The sequence below is a fragment of the Salmo salar genome, chromosome 07 (genome assembly GCF_965601325.2).
Source record: "Salmo salar chromosome 07, fSalSal1, whole genome shotgun sequence".
In the NCBI taxonomy this organism is placed as follows: domain Eukaryota; kingdom Metazoa; phylum Chordata; class Actinopteri; order Salmoniformes; family Salmonidae; genus Salmo; species Salmo salar.
Window position 1 is genome coordinate 45,652,007 of NC_138297.1, and position 27,994 is coordinate 45,680,000.

General features: G+C 47.4%; 1 protein-coding gene across 1 annotated transcript in view; it reads left to right on the forward strand.

Annotated features, from left to right (window-relative positions):
• Positions 1 to 27,994, forward strand: part of LOC106609323 (signal peptide, CUB and EGF-like domain-containing protein 1) — a 105,799-nt gene that overhangs the window by 44,926 nt on the left and 32,879 nt on the right. The window contains exons 5-8 of the mRNA XM_082977217.1: positions 13,521 to 13,637; positions 15,447 to 15,500; positions 20,269 to 20,358; positions 27,634 to 27,750. Of these exons, the coding sequence (XP_082833343.1) occupies positions 13,521 to 13,637; positions 15,447 to 15,500; positions 20,269 to 20,358; positions 27,634 to 27,750 (378 nt within the window). The remainder of the gene's footprint in view (positions 1 to 13,520; positions 13,638 to 15,446; positions 15,501 to 20,268; positions 20,359 to 27,633; positions 27,751 to 27,994) is intronic.

Here is a 27,994-nt window from a genome sequence, read left to right on the forward strand (position 1 = left end):
TAACCTCCTCCCTATAGGCTGTCTCGTTGTTGTCGGTGACCAGGCCTACCACTGTTGTGTCGTCAGCAAACTTAATGATAGTGTTGGACTCGTGTTTGGCCACGCAGTCGTTGGTGAACAGGGAGTACAGGAGGGGACTAAGTACACACCCCTGAGGGGCCCCAATGTTGAGGATCAGCGTGGCAGACGTGTTGTTGCCTACCCTTACCACCTTCGGGCGGCCCGTCAGGAAGTCCAGGATCCAGTTGCAGAGGGAGGTGTTTAGTCCCAGGGTCCTTAGCTTAGTGATGAGCTTCGTTGGCACTATGGTGTTAAACGCTGAGCTGTAGTCAATGAATAGCATTCTCACATAGGTGTTCCTTTTGTCCAGGTGTGAAAGGACAGTGTGGAGTGCGATTGATTCAGAAGCCCTGCCCACCGGGTACGCAAAGAGTTCCCATTTTTAACTTTTTAATTCGTCTGAAAAGACAACCTCCACCTACCTGGCGGGCCGGGAGATTTGTGGCTGTTTGCGTTTTTATTCAGCACTGTCAACACTGTTGTGTGCTTCGCTGTACTTCCACTCGCGCTGCAGCTGCAATGAATTAGTAGCCAAGTGTATCGATGGCCCTGCGTTTTTTATTATTATTAGCAGCTCGACGTGTCTATTTTGATATCGAGGAATATTTCACTTTCCCTGGTCATAGAAACAACATACATTTGTGCATGAGGCAGATGCAGAGCGATGCGAGTTTCACCATCAGGTGGAAGAAGGTGTCCCCTCTCTCTGGTCAGTCTCTCCGGAGGAAAGGAAGGAGAGAGCAGGGACCGTGAGAGGCGGACCTTCTGCTGATTTCTCCCTCCTTCCGCTGAGACTAATGCCGTGTTCAAAACAACTGGGAACTCGGGAACTATGACATCTCCGACTTCAGTGCGTTCAAGACAACTGGGAACTCCGATTAAAACGAGATCTGACTGGGAATCGTTTTGAAAGGTCATCTTTCTAGAGCTACAACTTTCCGACCTGAAGATCACTGATGTCATCATTTTACCTCGTTTTTTCCCCCGAGTTCTCAGTTGTTGTGAAAGCACCCTGACCATCAGATACCGGTACCATCAGTCCAGTAAATAAAAATATATAATTATTTGCTAATTATTTCAATTTGTGCTCTGCTGTGCCTCGCAAGTGCTACACCAACTGATCTATTTTGTTATCAAAGCTCCATTTTCTAAATATAATATGGTTTGAGAAGAACAATATTGTCAGGGCAGACATATAGCCAATATGTTGTGATAATGTATCTGGCTTACTGCACAAACCTCATTCCTACACAAGTCTTTTTATTAGGTTAATGTTACATTTTTTAAGTCATGTTTAAAACAAATCTGAGCGGTAGATCTCAGCTTGCTTTTTGACTGTGAAAGTGGTCTTGAGTCAGAAAAAGCTGGTGACCACTGCTGTAGTTAATAACACAGGACAGCTTTTGTTTGGTCCAGTCCACAACTGGACTTCCCCAGGTAGTCTTGAGGCTTTCTGCCTTCCTCATGTGTTGAAGGAGAGGGGGAATTTATTCTGCCCTGCATTGGGGGATTGGGGTGGAGGGAGAGTTGGGGGATTGGGGTGGAGGGAGAGTTGGGGGATTGGGGTGGAGGGAGAGTTGGGGGATTGGGATGGAGGGAGAGTTGGGGGATTGGGATGGAGGGAGAGTTGGGGGATTGGGGTGGAGGGAGAGTTGGGGGATTGGGATGGAGGGAGAGTTGGGGGATTGGGATGGAGGGAGAGTTGGGGGATTGGGGTGGAGGGAGAGTTGGGGGATTGGGGTGGAGGGAGAGTTGGGGGATTGGGGTGGAGGGAGAGTTGGGGGATTGGGGTGGAGGGGTGGAGGGAGAGTTGGGGGATTGGGATGGAGGGAGAGTTGGGGGATTGGGGTGGAGGGAGAGTTGGGGGATTGGGATGGAGGGAGAGTTGGGGGATTGGGGTGGAGGGAGAGTTGGGGGATTGGGGTGGAGGGAGAGTTGGGGGATTGGGATGGAGGGAGAGTTGGGGGATTGGGGTGGAGGGAGAGTTGGGGGATTGGGATGGAGGGAGAGTTGGGGGATTGGGGTGGAGGGAGAGTTGGGTGATTGGGATGGAGGGAGAGTTGGGGGATTGGGGTGGAGGGAGAGTTGGGGGATTGGGGTGGAGGGAGAGTTGGGGGATTGGGGTGGAGGGAGAGTTGGGGGTTTGGGATGGAGGCACATTTGGGAGATTGGGGTGGAGGGAGAGTTGGGGGATTGGGGTGGAGGGAGAGTTGGGGGATTGGGGTGGAGGGAGAGTTGGGGGATTGGGGTGGAGGGAGAGTTGGGGGATTGGGGTGGAGGGAGAGTTGGGGGATTGGGATGGAGGCACATTTGGGAGATTGGGGTGGAGGGAGAGTTGGGGGATTGGGGTGGAGGCACATTTGGGAGATTGGGGTGGAGGGAGAGTTGGGGGATTGGGATGGAGGCACATTTGGGAGATTGGGGTGGAGGGAGAGTTGGGGGATTGGGATAGAGGGAACGGGGGAATGGAGAAAAGGGAAAAATAAACACAGGAGACAAACACAGTTGAGTCAACCAATGGAAGTGTGTTTATTTGAAGTTGTGTGAGGAGAGGAAGCAGACAGAGGGAGGCTGCTGTTGCTGTGCTCACACGCACACACATACATGCGCGCGCGCGCACACACACACTCTCTTTATGATGGAAGAATTGTCACTTTAAACAAACAAAGGCAGGAAATGTGAGGTGAAGGGAACTCTTAAATGACGGCCCCAAGGGTCCTGCTGAACTCTCTTAACTAGTGGGAACCCTTCTATCTGACTACTGTCATCATCAATTAGTTCCTATAGTATCAAACCATACATAGACTTCACTTACAACTAAACACACTTAACTTTGTCTCCCTTTCAAGGTCTGTAGATTACTGTAGGAAAATGGTGTGTGTGTGTGTGTGTGTGTGTGTGTGTGTGTGTGTGTGTGTGTGTGTGTGTGTGTGTGTGTGTGTGTGTGTGTGTGTGTGTGTGTGTGTGTGTGTGTGTGTGTGTGTGTGTGTGTGTGTGTCTGAATCCCTCAGGTTGCTCTGTCAGATAAGTGGTCCTGAGAGTGCAGCCATTGAGAATAATCTAGGATCGAGAGGGGGCAGTGTTTGTGCTTTGTATTAACCCCCCCAACACACACACACACACACACACACACACACACACACACACACACACACACACATACTCTAGCAAACATCCTGGTGGGACAGTGGGATCCTGGAACCTGCTGTGTGTGTGTGTGTGTGTGTGTGTGTGTGTGTGTGTGTGTGTGTGTGTGTGTGTGTGTGTGTGTGTGTGTGTGTGTGTGTGTGTGTGTGTGTGTGTGCGCACAGCGGTATGGGGGTGGGGGAGCGGAGTTTGGGGATGAATGGTGTGGGAGGAGTGTGTGCGATGGGGCTTGGTGTGACAGAGAGGCGGGTATGTCAGTCACTCAGACAGACAGGTCAGGTCGAGCTCTCTGTCTCCTTATGCTGGAGACAAATCACACGGCTAAGAGTTGGGGACGAGACTCCCAAGTTTATGTCTGTGAACTTGGTATGAGATCAGTTCAGAGTGAGTTTAGTTTCCTGTGTGATGATGCGTGTGTCTCTGTCAGTGTGTTTTTTTCATGTGTGTGTGGGGGTTTTCTTCATTGTGTAAGGTTCTAGGAAATAAAGACAGGTGAGTGGCCGGAGAAAGATTGAGATAAGATGTCTCTGAAAGCACACGTAGACCAGAATTGTTCTCATTCAATCACCACGTTTGACAGTGTCTTTTGTCCCACGTTGAGTCAATGGGAAAAGGGTTCAGTGTTTTCAGGCTACAGGGTTTTCCTCAGTCCCGCCTGGTTTTGTATGGCTGCAGACCTTTCCTTGAACTGCACTGAATCCAAGGATAATCTGTCCAGGTGGATCTCAATGTTTACACACACACACACACACACACACACACACACACACACACACACCACACACACACACACACACACACACACACACACACACACACACACACAGCCGGACATCAGAGCGGGGTCGAGGTGCTGAAAGTAACTGGGCACAGGCTAACACACTGACCACACGCCGCCTCCCTCTCAAACACAAACTCTTCCTCCATTTTATAAATACTTTGTTTAAATATTATTCCAGTTCGTGTAAAGGCTTTGACGGGGACCTCTAATGATTTGGTTGTGAGTTTCTCTCTCTACAGCGGAATGGACGCCACAACATCTCCATACTGTCCACACACACACACACACACACACACACACACACACGTACTTCCTCTTGTAATTCAAGTAATCCAGGTTATGGAAGGTTCCTGACCCAAATGGCAGTTACAACTGTAGCCTGATTCCAGATCTGTTTGTGCTATCTTGCCAACTTTCAATGACCATAGGAGCAAGACAGTACAAACAGATCTGGCACCAGGTTAGTAAAGCTCTTGTTCCCCTTAACAGAGATGAACAGCTGGGACCCTGTTTAAATTGAACTGAACAACCAGCTTCCTGCCCTCCTCTCCACCCAGTCACTATCTGGATGTAAACTTAGTTCCACTAATGCAACAGCAGAGGAAGAGGCCCTGTGTTACTGGTGGTATTACTGGCAGTCCCAATTGGTCCCTTTTATTATGACATCACAGTCCTGAAGGACTGACAGGAATCACTAATATCACCTTTGCTTTCGCCTGAGACTCCACTTCCCACGAGAGAGAGAGAAGAGGAGAGAGAGGAGAGGAGAGAGAGAGAGGAGAGAGAGGGAGAGAGAGAGAGAGAGGAGAGAGAGAGAGAGAGGAGAGGAGAGAGAGAGAGAGAGGAGAGAGAGAGAGAGAGAGAGAGAGAGAGAGAGAGAGAGAGAGAGAGAGGAGAGAGAGAGAGAGAGAGAGAGAGAGAGAGAGAGAGAGAGAGAGAGAGAGAGAGAGAGAGAGAGAGATCTTGTATTTGAGGAAGAGATTGGGGAGGGTTATTGGGAATAGGGCAGTGCCTCAGTTTTGAAGGACATCAATGCAGCGCGTTGAAGAGAAAGCACTCATTGAAATTCATGGCTTAGGACCTATAGCATTGTGGTTGCAGTCAGCCAGTGAAAGAGAGAGAGAGAGTGTGAGAGAGAGAGAGTCTGACAGATTTCAATTAAAATGGCATTTACAAGAGCACGGACGGAAAGAGAAGAGAGGAGGGGGTGTGTGTGTGTTGTGTGTGGTGTGGTGTGTGGTTTTTCCTCCAACGAGCCTGCAGTTTTTAGTTGAAGGGACAAGGGGCGCCTTAATGCTTGCTACCAAGTTGGCTACAGCCGTCCATGTATCTACCTATAGATGCCTACATCTTCCATTCCATACGACAAAGCACCAATTGTGGTTGATTTAAACCAGTCAAATCGTCTCAGTGGTTTATGCTGTATGATTGACAGTCCGTTTAACACAATAACTCTCCTATACAGTAGTGAGGATAGTTGCTCCGTACATCTTAAAAGCCACTATGTAAGAGATGGAATCTTCAAGTTAGTCTTCAAACAGAATTTTTCTCTGACATCAGAACCTACCCCAGCTACAGAGAGAGGACGAATCAGGCATCTAGAGACGGCTCTTTGAAGAGGAACTTTAGCCTAGCTCTAATAGTTGTATAAATTGTTTGCAGCGAGGCTTTGAACGTCCTTCCTGTTTGATATTACATCGCAGCCTTTAAAGGGTTTTATTTAAAAGGGTCCTTTTAAGTGGAAGCTTTTATGGGGCGGCTTGTGCTGTGTGATCACCACTCAGGGCAGAGGAGTAACAAACACACTGGTCCCTCATCCACGCGCACACACACACTCACCCACACACACCCACACACACACACACACACACACTCAGAACGCATTTCCACGGGACAGTGATGACCTGGCGACTCTCGAAAGAGATGCAGAACAACAGCTCATCCCCGTCAGATCTCAGAGGACCCCTCTCTCTTCAGGCAGCTCCTCTGTGTGTCCTGGACTCCTTCATGAGTGTTGTGACTGAGGCAGCCCTGGCGAGACAGAGAGATCAGCCTCTCAGTCTCTCTGACTGGCATCCAACCTGCCACAAAAACACCACCATTCGACCTGAGGCACGAAAATAGGCTCTCTCTGTCTCATATTCTGTCTCTCTCTCTCTGTCTCTCACTCTCTCTGTCTTCCACCTACTGTCTCTGTCTACTTCTTTTTTTCTCTCTGCCCCTCCCCCCTCTCTTTCCCTTTCTCCCCCCTCTTTCTTACTCATTTCACCTCCTCCATCTCTCTCTCTCCCTACATTCCCTCTCCTCTCTCTCAACATCTCTGTCTCCCCCCCGCTCTCTCATATTTGTCCTCCAGTCCAACACTTGACATGTTCTGCTGGTTGTCCAGGCTGTATTAAACAGGGCTGTATTAACAGGGCTGTATTAACAGGGCTGTGACATGTTTGGACCTGGCATTGGGCTCCTGAGAGCTCCAGAGAGCGGAGCGGAGGCTGGGGACTGGGGAGGGTTTGGGTCGGTTACGGGCCCTGTCTTGACCCACTACAGTACTACTACCTCCTCTCCTCTTCTTCCCTACAGTACTACTACCTCCTCTCCTTCAGTACAGTACTACTACCTCCTCTCCTTCAGTACAGTGCTACTACCTCCTCTCCTCTTCTTCCCTACAGTACTACTACCTCCTCTCCTTCAGTACAGTACTACTACCTCCTCTCCTTCAGTACAGTACTACTACCTCTCTCTCCTCTCCTTCAGTACAGTGACTACTACCAGTCCTCTCCTCTCCTTCAGTACAGTACTACTACCTCCTCTCCTTCAGTACAGTACTACTACCTCCTCTCCTCTCCTTCAGTACAGTACTACTACCTCCTCTCCTCTCCTTCAGTACAGTACTACTACCTCCTCTCCTCTCCTTCAGTACAGTACTACTACCTCCTCTCCTCTCCTTCAGTACAGTACTACTACCTCCTCTCCTCTCCTTCAGTACAGTACTACTACCTCTCCTCTCCTTCACTACAGTACTACTACCTCCTCTCCTCTTCTTCCCTACAGTACTACTACCTCCTCTCCTTCAGTACAGTACTACTACCCTCCTCTCCTCTTCTTCACTACAGTACTACTACCTCCTCTCCTTCAGTACAGTAACTACTACCTCCTCTCCCTCTTCTTCCCTACAGTACTACTACCTCTCCTCTCCTTCACTACAGTACTACTACCTCCTCTCTGTCTTCTTCACAACAGTACTACTACTTCCTCTCCTCTCCACACCACTACAGTACTACTACTACCTCCCCTCCTCTCCTTCACTACAGTACTACTACCTTCCTCTCCTCTTCTTCACAACAGTACTACTACTTCCTCTCCTCTCCACCACTACAGTACTACTACCTCTCCTCCTCTCCTTCAGTACAGTACTACTACCTCTCTCTTCTCTTCTTCACTACAGTACTACTACCTCTCCTCTTCTTCACCTACAGTACTACTACCTCCTCTCCTCTTCTTCACTACAGTACTACTACCGTCCTCTCCTCTTCTTCACTACAGTACTACTACCTCCGCTCCTTCAGTACAGTACTAATACCTCCTCTCCTTCAGTAACAGTACTAATACCTCCTCTCCTCTCCTTCAGTACAGTACTACTACCTCGTCTCCTCTTCTTCACTACAGTACCTTACTACCTCCTCTCCTCTCCTTCAGTACAGTACTACTACCTCCCCTCCTCTCCTTCAGTACAGTGCTAATACATCCCCTCCTCTTCTTCAGTACAGTACTAATACCTCCTCTCCTCTCCTTCAGTACAGTACTAATATCTCCTCTCCTTCAGTACAGTACTACTACCTTCCTCTCCTCTCCTTAATACAGTACTACTAACCTCCTCTCCCTTCAGTACAGTACTAATACCTCCTCTCCTCTCCTTCAGCACAGTACTAATACCTTCCCCTCCTCTCCTTCAGTACAGTACTACCACCTCCTCTCCTCTCCTTCAGTACAGTACTAATACCTCCTTTCCTCTCCTTCAGTACAGTACTACTACCTCCCCTCCTCTCCTTCAGTACAGTGCTAATACCTCCCTCCTCTTCTTCAGTACAGTACTAATACCTCCTCTCCTCTCCTTCAGTACAGTACTACTAACTCTCCTCTTCTTCACTACAGTACTACTACCTCCTCTCCTTCAGGACAGTACTACTACCTCCTCTCCTCCACTACAGTACTACTACCTCCTCTCCTCCACTACAGTACTACTCACACTCTTCCTCTTCTTCACTGCAGTACTAATACCTCCTCTCTTTCAGTACAGTACTACTACCTCCTCTCCTCTCCTCCACTACAGTAGTACTACCCCCTCTCCTCTCCACCCCTACAGTACTACTACCTCCTCTCCTCTCCACCACTACAGTACTACTTCCACCTCTCCTCTCCACCACTACAGTACTACTACCTCCTCTCCTCTCCACCACTACAGTACTACTACCTCCTCTCCTCTCCAGCACTACAGTAGTACTACCTCCTCTCCTCTTCACCACTACAGTACTACTACCTCCTCTCCTCTCCACCACTACAGTACTACTACCTCCTCTCCTCTCTACCACTACAGTACTACTACCTCCTCTCCTCTCCACCACTACAGTACTACTACCTCCTCTCCTCTCCACCACTACAGTACTACTACCTCCTCTCCTCTACACCACTACAGTACTTCTACCTCCTCTCCTTTACACCACTACAGTACTACTACCTCCTCTCCTCTCCACCACTACATTACCTCTACCTCCTCTCCTCTCCTTCACTACAGTACGACTGCCTCCTATCCACCACTACAGTACTACTTCCTTCTCTCCACCACTACAGTACTATTACCTCCTCTCCTCTCCACAACTACAGTACTACCACCTCTCCTCTCCTCCTCTACAGTACTACTACCTTCTCTCCACCACTACAGTACTACTACCTCCTCTCCTTCACTACAGTACTACTACCTCCTCTCCACCACTACAGTACTACTACCTCCTCTCCTTCACTACAGTACTACTACCTCCTCTCCTTCACTACAGTACTACTACCTCCTCTCCTTCACTACAGTACTACTACCTCCTCTCCTCCACTACAGTACTACTACCTCCTCTGCTCCACTACAGTACTACTACCTCCTCTCCTCTTCTCCAGTACAGTACTACTACCAACTCTCCTTCACTACAGTACTACTACCTCCTCTCCTCCTCTACAGTACTACTACCTCCTCTCCTTCACTACAGTACTACTACCTCCTATCCTCCACTGCAGTACTACTACCTCCTCTCCTCCACTACAGTACTACTACCTCCTCTCCTCCACTACAGTTCTACTACCTCCTCTCCTCCACTACAGTACTACTACCTCCTCTCCTCCACGACAGTACTACTACCTCCTCTCCTCCACTACAGTACTACTACCTCCTCTCCTCCACTACAGTACTACTACCTCCTCTCCTCCACTACAGTACTACTACCTCCTCTCCTCCACTACAGTACTACTACCTCCTCTCCTTCACTACAGTACTACTACCTCCTCTCCTCCACTACAGTACTACTACCTCCTCTCCTTCACTACAGTACTACTACCTCCTCTTCTCCAGTACAGTACTACTACCTCCTCTCCTCTTCTCCAGTACAGTACTACTACCTCCCTCTCCTCCACTACAGTACTACTACCTCCTCTCCTCTTCTCCAGTACAGTACTACTACCTCCTCTCCTCTTCTCCAGTACAGTACTACTACCTCCTCTCCTCTTCTCCAGTACAGTACTACTACCTCCTCTCCTCTTCTCCAGTACAGTACTACTACCTCCTCTCCTCCACTACAGTACTACTACCTCCTCTCCTTCACTACAGTACTACTACCTCCTCTCCTCCACTACAGTACTACTACCTCCTCTCCTCCACTACAGTACTACTACCTCCTCTCCTCCACTACAGTACTACTACCTCCTCTCCTTCACTACAGTACTACTACCTCCTCTCCTTCACTACAGTACTACTACCTCCTCTCCTTCACTACAGTACTACTACCTCCTCTCCTTCACTACAGTACTACTACCTCCTCTCCTGGACCCACTGACCTCCCCAGTCAAAACAATGAGCCCAGGGAGGTGGAATGGAACAGTCAGCCCAACTCTCAACTCAACCTTTACCGTTTCACTTCCAGCTCTTTTCTGTTCCATACTCGCTGAGATATGTTTCTCTCTCTGTCTGTCTCCATCTGTTTCTCTCTGTCTCAGGCTTTACCCTTTTTCTGTCTCATTCCCTCTTCTCCCTCTCTGTCTGTTCTTTCTCTGTCTCTGTCTCTATCTCTCTCTCTCTCTCTCCCCCCTCCCCCGTCATTGACGTTTAGCACAAACTGAGTTCGTCAGAGCTCGGGAACGTTTATCAACCCGTAACATTGGACTTCAGGTTTGATAACTAAACATTTCAGTTGCCTCCCTCACAGGCCTTCCTATAGCCAGCCATCTCATCACATTGTACCTATAGAGAGGCCAGCAGAGCTCAAGGCCCAGGTGGCCCCCGGCTCTGTTTGCTGTTTCAGGACAGATTGTGCTGAGTTCAGGGGTCCCTCTCCACCTTCTTCCTCTCCCAGGTTTATTTGACTTCTCCCAGGTTTAAATTGACTATAGATGAAGTTGTACACACTGCTTTCTTATGAATTTCGTTTTTAAAACAGACACAGTGCATATTTTGTCAACTGTTGCGATGTTGAGGTGGCCGTAGATATTCCTATTTCCACAAGGAAACGTTTCCTAACCTAACCGATTCAAGTTTATTTTCAGTGCATTTAAAGAATAACTCAAATGTGAAATGCGTACACTTGCATAAGCCAAAATACATTATTGTACAGGAACAAGTCTAACTTTATATTTCACGCTACATATATGAACAGGGCTTTGGACAGCGGTTCCGGTTGGGGTCACCCACTCCAGGTCAAAGCCATGCGCTGTAGTTCTGTGTTCCAACTGTGTTGTTGTGTTATTCTCTCTCTCTCTCTCTCTCTCTCTCTCTCTCTCTCTCTCTCTCTCTCTCTCTCTCTCTCTCTCTCTCTCTCTCTCTGTGTCTCTCACTCTGTGTCTCTCACTCTGTCTCTGTCTCTCTCTCTTTCTCTCTCGCTCTCTCTCTCTCTCTTTCTCTCTCTTTCTCTGTCTGTCTGTCTGTCTGTCTGTCTGTCTGTCTGTCTGTCTGTCTGTCTGTCTGTCTGTCTGTCTGTCTGTCTGTCTGTCTGTCTGTCTGTCTGTCTGTCTGTCTGTCTGTCTCTCTCGTCTCTCTCTCTCTCTGTCTCTCACTCTCTCTCTCTCTCTCTGTCTCTCTCTCTCTCTGTGTCTCTCACTCTGTCTCTCTCTCTCTGTCTCTCACTGTCTCTCTCTCTGTCTCTGTCTCTCTCTCTCTCTCTCTCTCTGTGTGTCTCTCTCTGTCTCTCTCTCTCTGTGTCTCTCTCTGTCTCTCTCTCTCTCTCTCTCTGTGTGTCTCTCTCTGTCTCTCTCTCTCTCTCTCTCTCTCTCTCTCTCTCTGTGTCTCTCATTCTGTGTCTCCTAGAACAGATCACCCTCATTTGCTTAGATAGCAGCAACACGCTACGGGAAGCAGGCTGCGCTAACTAACTGCAGTGGGTTTTTAGAATTGATTTATGCTACAGTGCTTGCTATCACTGAGGCCAGACAATTATACGTTCAGTAGCTAGCATATCACCTCGTATTATTTTCATCCTGATCGCTTAGCCATGGAATTTAAATTCAACTCATAGTAGCCATTCAGGAGGGGAAAATAAGCTTTTTATTAGTTACATTTTATTTGGTAACACATTGAGAAATCCACCACTCTTTATAATGTGTCCCACCGACTGAAGAGGAAGAGGGTTTGTTATGAGTCGGGACGTTAGTATTTCATTTGCTGTGTGAAGAGGAATGCTCGGCAGCGGAGTGTCGGCTGTAGCGGAGCTGTAGTAAACACACACACGCTGACACACACACACGCTGACACACACACTGACACACACACACGCTGACACACACACACACTGACACACACACACACACACTGACACACACACACTGACACACACACACACTGACACACACACACGCTGACACACACACACGCTGACACACACACTGACACACACACACGCTGACACACACACGCTGACACACACACGCTGACACACACACACGCTGACACACACACTGACACACACACACGCTGACACACACTGACACACACACGCTGACACACACACCCTCACACACTGACACACACACTGACATACACACACTGACACACACACACACTGACACACACACGCAGACACACAGACACACACACACACACACACACACAGACACACACACACTGACACACACACACACACTGACACACACACAATGACACACACACATACACACTGACACACACACACACACACACACACACACACTGACACACACACAATGACACACACACATACACACTGACTCGCACACACACACTGACAAACGCATACCTACACACACGCACACACACACACACGCACACTCTACTCTCAGCAGTGCTGTATTAAACTGTGATAAAAGCTCTGGGTTGGGCTGGAGACTTTATGGCTTTATGGGCCTCAGCTCGTCTCTTCGATTGTCTCTGTCTCTCTCTATCTCTCTATCTCTCTCTCTTGTTCTCTCTCTCTCCCTCTTGTTCTCGCTCTCTGTCTCTCTTGTTCCCTGTCTACCTCTCTCTCTTGTTCTCTCTTCTCCTCTCCAACCCACCCCCTCCTCTCCCCCTCTCTTCTTCCAGGACAAGCTTGTAAACGTCAGAGCAGGGGTTATTAACAGGTCTCAATGCGAATGATTATACTCCCATAAAAATACTTCCTTTTTATTCTGCCCATCACTCACTCTCTCTCAATGTTGTTATTTCATTCTTTCTCTCTCTCCCTCTTCTCTCTTTCTCTCTCCCTATCTCTCTCTTCTCTCTCTCTTTCTCCCTCTCTCTCTTTCTCTCTCTCTCTCTTTCTCCCTCTCTCTCTTTCTCTCTCTCCCTCTTCTCTCTTTCTCTCTCCCTATCTCTCTCTTCTCTCTCTCTTTCTCTCTCTCTCTCTCTCTCTCTCTCTCTCTCTCTCTCTCTCTCTCCTCTCTCCTCTCTCCTCTCTCCTCTCCTCTCTCTCTCCTCTCTCTCTCTCTCTGTCCTGGTCCAACCCAGTGTCTGGTGAACCCATGTCACCAGTCATGAAGAGAGCAGAGAGCATAGGGAACAGAGGGAGGCCGGCTCCGGTCACGGCTCACATTCTGCTACTTTATTACCCTACATTAGGAATGTACTCTGGGGTCTTCTCACTGTTATTGTTGGGGGACTGTGTCTGAAGATCATAAGAAGCAGCACACAGTGAATTAATGTCTGCCCAAGCACTTAAAAACAGATTTCTCTTTTTGGTCTAAGGTATTTGAGTGTATAGTCAGGGTGTGTGTGTGTGTGGGGGGGGGGGTAGGCCTATACCGCTCCCTTACAATCCTTGTTTGTTGCCAGTGACGTGTAACTATGGGAACGGAGGCTGCCAGCACGTGTGTGACGATACGGATGTGGGGCCGGTTTGTGGCTGTCACCAGAAGTACGCCCTGCACTCAGACAGCAAGACCTGCATCGGTGAGTGACAACAGACTGTACTTCATCTCTTTGAATCATTTCTGCCACAAACACACTAACATACAGGCACACACACTCACTTATGTAACACATGCACACACAGAGAGAGAGAGAGAGAGAGAGAGAGAGAGAGAGAGGCACACACATTCCCCTCAATTTATATACCTTACAAAACAGTGTTGACTCTAAATTGACACACATCATACACTTTTGTTCAAGCAATCAACTTCCTCAATACTCTCAAATCATACACAGTACCAGTCAAAAGTTTGGACACACCTACTCATTCCAGGGTTTTTCTTAATTTGTACTACTTTCTACATTGTATAATAATAGTGAAGACATCAAAACTATGAAATAACACATATGTAATCATGTAGTAACCAATATTTTATATTTGAGATTCTTCAAAGTAGCCACCCTTTGCCTTGATGACAGCTTTGCACACTCTTGGCATTCTCTCAACCAGTTTCATGAGGTAGTCACCTGGAATGCATTTCAATTAACAGGTGTGCGTTGTTAATTTGTGGAATTTCTTTCCTTCTTAATGGGTTAGAGCCAATCAGTTGTGTTGTGACAAGGTAGGGGTGTTATACAGAAGATAGCCCTATTTGGTAAAAGACTAAGTCCATATTATGGCAAGAACAGCTCAAATAAGCAAAGATAAATGACAGTCCATCATTACTTTAAGACATGAAGGTCAGTCGCAAAACCATCAAGCGCTATGATGAAACTGGCTCTCTTGAGGACCGCCACAGGAAAGGAAGACCCAGAGTTACCTCTGCTGCAGAGGGTAAGTTCATTAGAGTTACCAGCCTCAGAAATTGCAGCCCAAATAAATGCTTCACAGATTTCAAATAATAGACACACCTCAACATCAACTGTTAAGAGGAGGCTGCATGAATCAGGCCTTCATGGTCGAATTGCTGCAAGGAAACCACTACTGAACGACACCAAAGGGTGGCTACTTTGAAGAATCTAAAATCTGTTTTGATTTGTTTAACACGGTGTTTTGCTTGCTGTTTGGGGTTTTAGGCTGGGTTTCTGTACAGCACTTTGAGAATATCAGCTGATGTACGAAGGGCTATATAAATACATTTGATTTGATTTGTTTTGGTTACTACATGATTAAATATGTGTTATTTCATAGTTTTGATGTCTTCACTATTATTCTACAATGTAGAAAATAGTAAAAATAAAGAGAAACCCTTGAATGAGTAGATGTGTCCAAACTTTTGACTGGTACTGTTACTCATTGCACATTAGAGAACATTTTACTCTTAAAGCTCTATTATTTCTCATCTGTTTTGCAGTAGATGTTATAGATGTGTGAGAGAAACTGGTGAGAAGGGCTTTGGGATGAGTTAACTTCACCCCTGAGCCCTCTCTCCCTACCCCGGCCTCATCTTATTTATACACTTACAACAAAAGACAGAGGGGGAGAGATTGAGCCACTGATACATACAGAAAGAGAGCGAGAGAGATGGACAGGATGAGTGAGAGAACGTTAGAGAGCACAGTAACACATTTACATTTTCTGGATAATCAACCAACCTTAAAGTGCATTGGAAATGTTAGTTTTTTTTTCTTCTTGAAAATATACACAAAGTCATGTGAGTAACTTGAAGCTGTGAGTAATTGAATAGAGATGGAGGGCGACATTTTCGCCGTGCAAAAGAGCACAAATCTGTGTGAAAATACCGTAAACCTCATTATAATCTGGCAGTGTGATTCAATTATACATTTTTCTTCAACGATCTGTAATCCCGCTGCCCAGATTATAATGAGTTTTACAGTATTTTTGCACAGATCTGTGCTCTGTTGCACCCCGAAAATGTCGCCCGGAGTTTCATGATGACGATGGTGATTATTTCCTGTCTGGGGCCTGAAGACTGCTCACCCTGTTTTTGGAGATCGTGGCATGGGGAGAAGCGGGAGTAAAGAATTCTCCCCATCTAAATGTCTACTCAAAAAACCTGGCTTCCAGTGCATGTTGAAAATAGCTGATTTGCAATGTCATAGAGGGGAGTTGTATGATCATTCAGTGTCTCTTTCCTTTATGTGTCGCTCTCTCTGGCTGTCTGTTTCTCTCTCTCTTTCTCTCTCTCTCTCTTTTCTCTCTCTCTCTCTTTCTCTTTCTCTTTTAATCACACAATTACACCTGTACCTATATACACACTTCCTGACAAACATGCACTTTGACTGCCAACAGAGTTGTCAGTGTAGTAGTAGTAGTAGTAGTAGTAGTAGTAGTGTGTTAACGTGTCAGGGAGTGAAAGGAGGAATAGAGGGGGTTTGGGGGTTAGATCGCTAGGTAAGGCTGTGGTGGAAACTGGAAAATGAATAGTTGAGACGTCTCAGAAGTTGAAAAACACATTTATCATCTTCATTACGCTGGAAAACTAGCCAAGTCAGTGTAACGCATGCCCCATCGCCAGGCCCGAGAGACGCCAGGCCTGCATGCCACTGTTTGCCAAATGGCTAACTTTTACACCCGCCTGTCAATGTGGCCGTATCCCGTGGCTATGGTGGCTCCGAAGCCGAACAGAGAGGAAATGTTCATGATTTTTTTTTTCTGGGGGAATTTGCAGAAGATAAATGAGAGGTTCCAGGTAAGTGAAAGAGTTTTTCATTCTTTTTTTTCTTTGCCTTCCTTCCAACGGACCCCAGTCGCACATTTGGCTCGCAAGTGTGGAAGCTTGGGCGTACCAAATTGTATTTTCTTCTGCCTTTAAAAAAAAAAGAAATACTCCAGTGTTTTTTGGGTGCACAGAGACGTTCCTGAACGTTCCCGGAGCGTTCCGAAGAGAGCCTGGCAGTGTCTGTCTGTCTGTCCGTAACGAGACAGTGCTTTTACAGACTCCCTTGTTTCTCCATAGCTCCTAAACAAGGTTTATCCCACCGAGTTGTAATATCCGTGGCAAGCTAAAGCAGATTGGCAGATACTAAAACTCTTTTTCTTGTGTTACATTATACCAGTTAGTCAAAGGCTGTACGTTTGCCCCCAGAAGGAGTTAAACCATTTCTGGAGTTGACTAAGTTCAGATGCATCTGAGATTAGGCAAGACACTGAACACAATACCTCAGGGTTCCTCAACTGGAGGCCCGCGGGCCAAATTTGTCCTGCGGGTGGTTTTATTTGGCCCTAAAGGTTTTCAGAGCAAAACATTTTTTTTAAATTATTTTATTTGTATTTTTCAAACACCAGGAAATCAGCTTGAATTGATTTTAATTTAGCAAATCCGTTCCCAAGTATTCCCACCCACAATAGACGTGATGCAAGGTTTGAAATGATTGTTTTAGTCAAATATTATATCTGTTTGGGCTTCGTGTGGTCAATTTGCAGTCTACCAATTATTTGTAATTATGTTCCGGCCCCCTGACCATCCACTCAAGAAACAATTGGCTGCGGCTGAATCTAGTTGATGATCCCTGCAATCCCTGTTCTAACTGGAATTAACACACACACACACACACACACACACACACACACACACACACACACACACACACAACACACACACACACACACACACACACACACACACACACAGGTCTTCTGTCATGTCACAAATAAACCCTTTTTCTGTGTGTTGTCATTCCTGCTGTGCTAGAACACTGGAGAAGCCCTCTCTCTCTCCCCACAAACAGATCTCTACTATACAGTATCATCAATGCTCTGTTCTCACAGAATCTCACAGAACTGCCTTTATTTTGTGCCCATAACCTTTTCCTTTCCAGCCGTGCCAGGATCAACGACATCCACAGAAGAAGAGGAAAACCTCTGAAAGAATGAAAGAGAGAAACCCTGTTCTCCTTCTCCCTCTGTCCCGTGTCTTTTTCTCTCTGGCGAGAGGAAAGGCTCCTCTGTGGTCTGAGTGTCCCAACTGCTCTGTCACTGGGCCCACCTTTGACCCACCTTTGTGTAGTGCTGTCTCTGGTGCTCCTCCTCTTCCTCCTCCTCCTCTTCCTCCCTACCTACCTCCTCCTGCTTTCTGGTGATAGTTACTGATTGCCTGTCTTGTCTGAGCATCCATGTTCAAATCCAATTCAAAAGAGGGTTAAATCCTTAATTAAGATTAAAAAAGGGAAATTCAATTAAAGACTCTGGGGGGAACTAATTAAAACAATTATACAGGATTAGAGTGGAACTTCTCAGTTGCAGCCTGATCTAACGTTACATAGAGCTACCCACCCAAACCAAAAACAAACATCGCATCCAAACAACTCCCCGTCCTCCAACTTGCAATATGCCCCCCTCCCCCTAACAGTACAGTACAACGGCCTCAACAAGCAAACAAAATCCTGTTACTGTGGCAACCCCCAAAACCCACGTCACCCACCCCCACCCATCAGCACCTCCTCCCTCATCCACCTGTAGAGGACAGGGACCAGTAACCCTGCCTGTTTCTCAGTGACACCTCCGTCATGCCGTCATCCCAGCCAGCCGCATGCATTCTCAATCTGACACGCTCTCCGTGTCTGTCAGCCCGTCCGTCTGTCCTCACCATACCTCTGTCACTAATCTACGCAACCCTTCTGCCTGTCTGTGTTTCTGTCTGTCTGGCTGCATGGGAGATCCTACTGCTCAACATTTTGTTTTTGTTCACATTTTTCTTTTCTTTCATTTCCCCCCTCCTTGAATTGCGGTTACATTAATAGCAACCAACTCTTGTCCTCCTGTTTTCTTACAGTGCATCGTTACTGGTTACCGTTACTGTTCTCCTCTTAGCTGTAAGTGTACTGCTATGGATTCATTCCTCCCTCCCTTCAGTGATTATTTCCTGTGTAAGTTCTGCTTCTCTCTCTAAACATCCCCCCTCAGAAGGCCTCCTCTAAACGGACCTTAGAACTGCTGATTCCTTAGCCCCTTAGGAGTGTCCTGGAGTCCTCTCTTCTCCTCCTCCTCCTCCTCCTCACCATTTCTTACACAACCACCCACTCACGCACACACACTTTCACACGCTCAGACACACGTGCACACACCCTCACACTCAAGCATGCACACACTAACAAGCGCTCACATCCATACGCCAGCACATAATTGCACAGTCACCCATATACACACACACACACACACACACACACACACACACACACACACACACACACACACACACACACCACACACACACACACACACAGAGACAGGCACAAACACACACAGAGACAGGCACAAACACACACACACGCACATACATGCACATACGCGCACACATACACACACACCAAACCGTTAGTTGAGAGACAGAAAGCCTCCATTCATTTGTGAACACTGCTTCAGAGTCCTTCACTTTGTCTACCAAACCTTCCCAAACTAACCGCCTGAGAAAGACCAGTAACGGGCCCAAGCCAGGGGTGGACCGGGGGGGAGGGGGGAGGGGGGGGGGGGGCTTTAGTTACCCCTTCCTCACCCAAAATCCCCCTCCATAGGACTTTGTACATCAAAGACAGTCCTAGTTCCATTGTACTGAGTGGCAGTGCCCTGGCCTGCCCCCCCATTCAGTTCTTCAGAGAGAGATGCTCATTCAGAGCCTAATGACTCTGACGTCCCAGTGAAAGACTCCCTCTCTTCCCAAGGCCTAGTAGAACTCCTCACCACCCCAGCCCATCCATTCTAACACAGCGTTTGCTCATGCATATCTGTGTTTGCTCAGCTGCATATCTGCATGTTCATCTTAACCGTAACCCCATCCCCGACCTTTCCCCTCTCCCTCCTCACCCCTCCCTCCATCCTCCCCCTCCGCCCGGCTTGGGAACATGGTTTCCAGCGTTGACTGTTAAAGCCAGTTGTGATGTGTTCCATAGACAAACAGGCAACCAGCGCTGCCGCCAGACTACCTCCTTCTCCTCTCCTCTATGCATGCCCTCTCCATCGCTCCCCCCTCCACTAGTCCCCAACCCCATTTATTGATGGGTGTTCGTCCTCCCATTTACTTCTCCCATTGTGGCCCACGATGGGACGGGATTTCCTCTCTTCTTCTTCTTCTTCTTCTCTTTTTCTCTCTCTCATCCCTTCATTTTGTCATTCTGAAGTGTTTGTAGTCGCTCCCTCCCTCTGTAGTGTCTGTCTGATCTGGTGGCTAGCATAGCCTCACCTGTTGGCGTCACCCTCTCCCCTTCTTCTGTTGTCATCCTCACCCCCCTGCTTCTTACCCACACTCATGCAGCTTGTCTTGGACATGTTTGCTCATCCTTCCCTCTACTCCTCCTTCCTTTCCTCCTCCCTCTCTTCCTCCTTTTCGGATGTGAGGGAATCATTGCTGAGAGTGTGTGGCCGTTTGATATGGAAGACAGAAACAGCAACGGCTACAACATCAACATCAACCAACTTCCCCCCCCCCCCCCCCTAAATTATATTTTTATTTGAACTTCTATTTTTGTCCCCTACCCCCACCCTTACCCTCATTTAAACTTTTTTTTGCTATCTGGGACTTTTGGATTTGTTTTTGGGATTAACACTCTAACAGGGATTTTGGCGCCTTTTCATGGCTTCTTGCTTCTTGGCTTTGGTTTTGCTCAAACGCCAAGAGGGGCTGACTTGACGTCTCGGGCGGCAGCGGGCGGTGGACATTGGGCTTCTAATTAACCTTACTGCTCACTGTTTGTCCCCTTGTCACTTGTGTTTTAGAGAGAGATGAGGCTGCAATTGAGAGCTCTGAGTTCAATGCCACGTCAATAGCTGATGTGGACAAGCGGGTGAAACGGCGGCTTCTTATGGGTAACTCTTTTCTTCCTCTTTCTATGTGTTGCCATGGCGCTTGTGCTTGTATCCTCCCCTTTACTCTCTCTCTCTCAATTTTGTATTTTTATTTTTATGAAAGTCCTTGGTACCCTATATGTCCACCCTCAAGGTCCCAGTCTGTTGGTAAACTTCTCCAACCCTCCTCCCACCTCTCCCCATCACCCGTCTCGGCAGAAGATACATGTTCTCTGGAGTTCCCACAGTAACTAACAGTTACTCCTGTACACGTCCCTCCAAAGATTAGACTGGTGGTCAGGCACCACTCCTCAAGTACTGCGGAGTCTTTAGATATAAAGGAATGTTTATGGACAATGAAAAAGGTCTTGAAGAACTCGGGACTTTGACCATTTTGACACGGTTTCATGTTCACTATTAAGGCGAAAATGTTCCTGTAATGTTTTAAACACCCTCAGTCCTTCCTTGCCCCTCCCCATGACGATACTCATGGCTTGGAGGGACAGTACACGAGGAGCCGTTCCAGATCCATCCCATTATGTCTTTGGCGTTGTCATGGAGAACATCTCAGCTAGTATCTTTGAAGGGTCTCTATCTGCAGGGTCTCTTTGCCTATAATGGATGACATAGGGCTTCATCCAATCAAATCCACCATCTGGAAGTCTCCGGGTGAAGACAAATCATCAATCTTATGTTGTGAGAATGTGTCTTTTGGATTCATTTATTCAATAAACTCTACTTGAGTGCTTGCCTTGCCTACTTCCAGATAGCGTTTTTGATTGAATAGACACCTACGTCTTTAATATTGGTGACCTTTAGCTTCCCATCCATCCTATGGTATCATTTCCATCTCATTCCCCTTGGCCAGTTACGTGTCCTAGCCTGACCCTTCCAGTACCAACACATCTGTAACTGTACTACTCAAGAGATGTCTTTCAGAGGGCCCCTTAACAATTCATTATTACCATATGCCCATCGCCATCTTCCCGTTTCAGATAGCCACCCTACTCCTCAATTATGCACTTGTTTGGCCTACAGTACTTGCATTTCAAGTGAGCAGATCACTCAAACAGCCACATCGTGGCTATAAGAGCTTTCATGCAAGCCCCGGGCACTGTCGATGAGAGATACAGATACTGTATCTACGCTGCAGGTTCATCAATGGATGACTCAGTCAATTCGTATAAAACAAATGAAATGAATGCACAAATGAATAGAAGCGGGAATAGTTAACCCTTTCCCGACTCAGTGGAGGAAGATGCATCCCTTCAACAGTAGTGGCTGACTGTTGAATGAAAATCACTCCACAGGGTTGGTGGGAAGTGACAAGCAACATGGATCTCAGACAACGTATGCCAATCAAACTCCCCAGATAACACTGTTCTGTACGTAGTCTGTCCCTGTGACCCTTCTTTTCCCTCTTTCAGACCTCGAACCCCCTGTGAAGTTCCACCTGACTGTTAAAGTGTGCTTTCAATATTTCTCCCTTTAATGGAAATAGCTCAACTAATCTGGACTAACCACTAAACCAGACTAAACGGGTGAACCCCCACTAATACCTAACTAAAACTGCACTTCCTAAAACGTCTGAGCCTCGGAGCAGCATTTCCCTCTTGGTTTCTTACGGTTCTGTTTCCTTTATTTTACTATTTTGTTTTCAAAGGCAGACGTGGACCCAGTACAATGTACAGCCTGTATGTTTACCAGCATGGAGACCTAAGTCAGTCAGTCATGCAGACATCCTGAGCTCGCATATACTGTTAATGTTATGTGTTGGTGTCTGCAGGTTTCTCCCATACAGAGGCAGATCTTATTTAAACAGGTGACGACTTTGGCCAGTAAATGGGTGGGTGGGGGGGGGGGGGGGGGGGGGGGGGGGGGGGGTTGCATGATTGTAGGTAACAAAACTCCACCTATCTCCTCTAAATGTTAACTTTTCCATCCTTCTCATCTTTCCTCCATTGAAGAATTCCTCCCCTGCCTGACTCAGTCCTGTTGTTTTCATACCTGATGATGTCACTGTTGATGCTCCTCCCCTTCATTCCAACACTGTACCCTCCCTGTTTTCTATAACCCCCATCTCTCGTTTGATATCTCTGTCTCTCACAATGATTTCTGTTTTTAGCCCGCTCTATATGACCTGTGTTATTGAGATGTTTTTATCCCAACTTTTTTATTTGCAGTTTTTAAAAGATTCTTTACAGGTCTGATTAGTCTGATTGCCATCGTCATCTCAGAAATCTCATTTTCACTAGATTAATCTCACTTGATTATTTCCAAGCAAGTCAAAAGTATAATTGAAACCAATGTAAGGCAAATGATCTTAAGCAGGGGTGAATAGACCTACTGTAGGTATTACTATAGTATAGGAGGAGACTATGGAAGTCTTTAGAACAGCCTTGAACTGGCCTGGTCTGTCCGGCAGCAGCATGTTAGATTTGACACTGTGCTCCATTTGTCTGCCTGCTTTGACACACAGCGTTCCTGACTCTCTCTCTCTGTACTTCTGCTGCTGCTATTTTCTCTGCATACACTGCCATAGTCCTTGTCCCAAAGCACTGGAGCACAGATTGATCAAGACAGATAAAACTGGACCTGGGCTATAATGAAAAGTAGATGGAGAAAAGCATGATAGAGAGAGAGAGAGAGAGAGAGAAAGTGAAAGTTCTAGCACAGAAAAAGTCAGGTCTTTTCAAAGGCTGGGTGTGTGAGAGAGAGAGTGAGAGAGTGAGAGAGAGAGAGAGAGAGAGAGAGAGAGAGAGAGGTGCTATAGCTACACTGACCTCGGCTGCTGAGGAGTCCAAATAAACCACTCACCTAGGACAGATGGGCTGAGCTGGGCGTGTGTGTGTGTGTGTGTGTGTGGTGTGTGTGTGTGTGTGTGTGTGTGTGTGTGTGTGTGTGTGTGTGTGTGTGTGTGGATAGCGTGATTCCCGGACGGGGGCAGCGCTGACAGCTGGATTAGGTGCCCATGACACAGTGAAGGGGGATCCTGTTAGCTAGGCCCTGCTGAAAGACGATTGTGCCCCTACAGCTCAGTCAGCATGTGTGCGGAGGGTTGATGGGACTTGGCATGATGCTTAATAAAGCACAACCACTCCTCTTTTCTCATGACTGCCTCTTAATCAATAGAACATGTGTCCTCTCAGAGAGAAGATGTCTTACTGAGAGAGAGAGAGAGAGAGAGAGAGAGAGAGAGAGAGAGAGAGAGAGAGAGGAGAGAGAGAGAGAGAGAGAGAGAGAGAGAGAGAGAGAGAGAGAGAGAGAGGAGAGAGAGAGAGAGAGAGAGAGAGAGAGAGAGAGAGAGAGAGAGAGAGAGAGAGAGAGAGGAGAGAGAGAGAGAGAGAGAGAGAGAGAGAGAGAGAGAGAGAGAGAGAGAGAGAGAGAGAGAGAGGAGAGAGAGAGAGAGAGAGAGAGGCCTGCATAGAGAATTGACTGGTCAGCATGTCTGTGTGTGTGAGGAGTATGTGGGATGTGTGTGTGTGTACACCCACTGTCTATCTCTCCACTCCTGATGTCAGCAGAGCAGGTCAGTCAAGTCTGCCCAGAGCATGTGTGAGCATGGCAGGCATCTTAGAGATGGATGAGAGGAGAGAGAGACAGACAGAGAGACAGACAGTGAGATGGAGGGGGCGTGGTGATGGGGTTATGGGGTGGGCAAGTCAGGGGTGTCTCTGTTGGTTTGTACTGGCTCTCAGCCAACACACCACTGGCCCTGCAGCCGCTGCTCACACAAACAAGACAGACGGGTAATCTTCATCTGTCACCACGGAGATGAGGCCCTCCAACCGTCAATCTCCCCCAGAATGTCTCCCACAGAAACTCCCCCAAACCCCCACTCCCCTTTCTATAAAAGAGGTGTTACCCTGTCCCTCTTCCTCTGTCAGCTCCAGCATGTTGACTAGAGCCAATGAAATTGAGACACAGGGAACTTGAAAGGATGGCTGTGAATATTAGAGCGTTAGCCTTTGTAGCATCGTGGCAATACAGTGTGCACGAGACAGAAACATTCAGGGGTGGGAGAGGTGAGGAAGAGGGATGGGGGTTCAGAGGGGCTGTTCGGGGGTAGGCTGGGCATGTCCAGTACATCAATCAGAGTGTGTTTTGGCGGGTCTGTGTTCCTGTGTGCAGCCCCTTGCCCTGGGGGTGGGCGGGCCTGGCTCATCAGAGTAGGAGAGGGGCTCTGAGCAGGACTCACGCTAAGCTAATGATAGGGCCCATTGCTTTCAGTAGTATAAATCACTCTGACCCATTAACAGCCCCATGCACACACACACACACACACACACACACACACACACACACACACACACACACACACACACACACCTGAGTGGGAAGTTTACAGGGGTCCGCTGCCGTACCCTACAGCACCTATCAGACAAGCTACACTATATATACAATAGTATGTGGACACCCCTTCAAATTAGTAGATTTTGTTATTTCAGCCACACTCATTGCTGACAGGTGTATAAAATTGAGCACACCGCCATGCAATCTCCATAGACAAACATTGGCAGTAGAATGGCCTTACTGAAGAGCTCAGTGACTTTAAACGTGGCACCGTCTTAGGATGCCACCTTTCCAACAAGTCAGTTCGTCAAATTTCTGCCCTGCTAGAGCTGCCCCGGTCCACTGTAAGTGCTGTTATTGTGAAATGGAAACATCTAGGAGCAACAACAGCTCAGCCGCCAAGTGGTATGCCACACAAGCTCACAGAACGAGACCACAGAGTGCTGAAGCGCGTAGCGTATACAATTCATCTGTCCTCGGTTGCAACACTCACTACCGAGTTCCAAACTGCCTCTGGAAGCAACGTCAGCACAATAACTGTTAGTTAGGAGCTTCATGAAATGGGTTTCCATGGCCGAGCAGCCGCACACAAGCCTAACCATGCATAATGCCAAGCGTCGGCTGGAGTGGTGTAAAGCTAGCCGCCATTGGACGCCATTAGACATTGGAAACGCTTTCTCTGGATTGATGAATCACGCCATCTGGCAGTCCAACTGACAAATCTGGGTTTGGCAGATGCCAGGAGAACGCTACCTGCCACAATGCGTAGTGCCGACTGTAAAGTTTGATGGGGGAGGGATAATGGTCTGGGGCTGTTTTTCATGTTTCGGGCTAGGCCCCTTAGTTCCAGTGAAGCGAAATCTTAACGCTACAGTATACAATGACATTCTAGATGATTCTGTGCTTCCAACTTTGTGGCAACAGTTTGGGGTAGGCCCTTTCCTGTTTCAGCATGACAATGCCCCCGTGCACAAAGCGAGGTCCATACGGTAATCGATCATCTTTAGGATGAATTGGAACGCAGAATGCGAGCCAGGCCTAATCGCCCAACATCAATGCCCAACCTCACTAATGCTCTTGTGGCTGAATGAAAGCAAGTCCCTGCAGCAATGTTCCAATATCTAGTGTAAAGCCTTCCCAGAAGAGTGGGAAGGCTGTTATAGCAGCAAAGGGTGTTATAGCAGCAAAGGGTGGACCAACTACATATTATTGACCATGATTCTGGAATGAGATGTTCAACGACCAGGTGTCCACATGCTTTTGGTCATGTAGTGTACCAGGAATATAGAGTATCTCTCCTTCCCCTATTCCTCTGTTTTCCTTTTCTAGGAATTAGGTTCAGTACCCCAAAAAGTTATCTGCAGTTCTATGAAACACACCAGCAGCCTCATTGAAGTAAAGCCATTTTGGCACTGACAGCTTCCCGGTGGTGGTAGAAACTGGCGACCATGCTGGCTCTCACAGCACCCACCTGCCGTTTGCTTTTGCTGCAAACAGACGGCCATGTTGGATCAGCCCGCTGATGAGATGCCGTCAGTCCGTGACACTGCAGTCATTGACAGTATTATGCTAATGCTGTGACCTCTAGAGCCGGGCATGTTAGCTAGCCTGTCTGAAAGTGTTTATCTTCTTCCCTTTTCCATTAAAGCAAGCACAGAACCTCTTTGCATTTAATGAGCTGGGAATAGGTGCCAGAGAGACAAGTGCACCCTCTCTCATTTGCATACATGTCCATGTCCAAATAGCCAGAGCCATTTCAGCGTCTTCTGTCACCTTTAAAGGGATAGTTTGGGATTTTGGCTGAACTCGTGGATACCATTTGTATGTCTCTGTGTCCAGTATGAAGGAAGTTAGAGGTAGTTTTGCGAGCCAATGCTGACTAGCGTTATCACTAGCTGTACCCAAAGACTTCCAGTCTTTGTGCTAAGCTAGTAAGCATTGCTCTCGAAACTATCTCTTAACTTCCTTCATACAGGACGCAGAGACATAAAAATGGTATCCACGAGTAGATAAACTATCCCTTTAACTAAGCACAGACAACTTTTTCCCAGGACATATCATAAGCCTGCCAGGCCCAAATAGTTAATCTGAAAGGTTTTAAAAAAAAAATATAGTAGCCTATTATTGAGCCCCTTTCTAATAACAGTGTACAGTTTCACCGTCCTCAGCAGTATCTGACACCCATTGGGGATTAGTGAGCTCAGCTTTCCTAAAGCAACATTGGGCTGCGCAGGTGAAGTGGAGATGCCATAAGGTGCTGTTTGTTTTGGGATTAGCGCTGGCAATTTTCACAAGTCAGAGCAAACCTTATCTTGGCCACAAACAAGAACATTTTTCCTGGAGTCAAAATATACACATTCGGTCCTAGGTACTACTACTTGATCCCGCCACTAACTATATTTTAGACTCTCATGTTATCTCTACTTAACCTTCAGTATCGTTTTTGACTAAATGTTTTCTTGCCGTTTTTGCAAACAGGGCACACCTGTCTTAACTCGGCTACTGAGTTCCTCTCCTTATCAGCCTATGTTGCCCATTAATCTCTCGTGTATGTTTTGTAGAAATCTGTCTTTCTCTTATTTGGTCTACCAGGTGTTCCAATCAATGATGTCCAACAGAATCCTGAGTACGAGTTTATAGTTGGTCTATAACCTGTTTATGAACCGTCTATGAAATTCCAACTGTGTACCGTCTCATAACCTGCCACTGGTCCGATGGATAACTACAATGTCTTGACACGTGTTTAGTATTGTGGAAATGAAGTCTGAACGGGTATGATGGAAAAGCCAAATGCCCTGAATACACGACGTCGCCCTGTTGTGTATTTCTCCACTGTATGTAGCCTCTCCTCAACCCACCCGTCATATCTTCACTGTCTACCGTTTCTCTCTTTAGACTCCGTTCTGCTCTTTAGATCTGCGTGCCAGTCAGTAGGTTAACGCCCCTCCCCTGCCCCCGCCCCTCCTCTCTTTTCTCCCACTGTATATTTTTTGTTTCACCCAGAAACCTGTGCGGTGAACAATGGCGGCTGTGACCGGACGTGTAAGGACACGGCTACAGGGGTACGCTGCAGCTGCCCCGTGGGATTCACCCTGCAGCCAGACGGCAAGACCTGCAAAGGTCAGTGTATAGGTGTGTGTGTGTGTCCCTGTGGCCCTACTGTCCCCTACTGCTCTCCTCTATCTTCTTTACTTCACCCTCTCCTCTCTCTCTCTCTCTCTCTCTCTCTCTCTCTCTCTCTCTCTCTCTCTCTCTCTCTCTCTCTCTCTCTCTCTCTCTCCATGTGACGAGCGGCTTTAACTCATGCCTTGATAGCACCCAACCCTTTAGTGCGCTCGTTTCATCTTGAGAACACACTACTAGT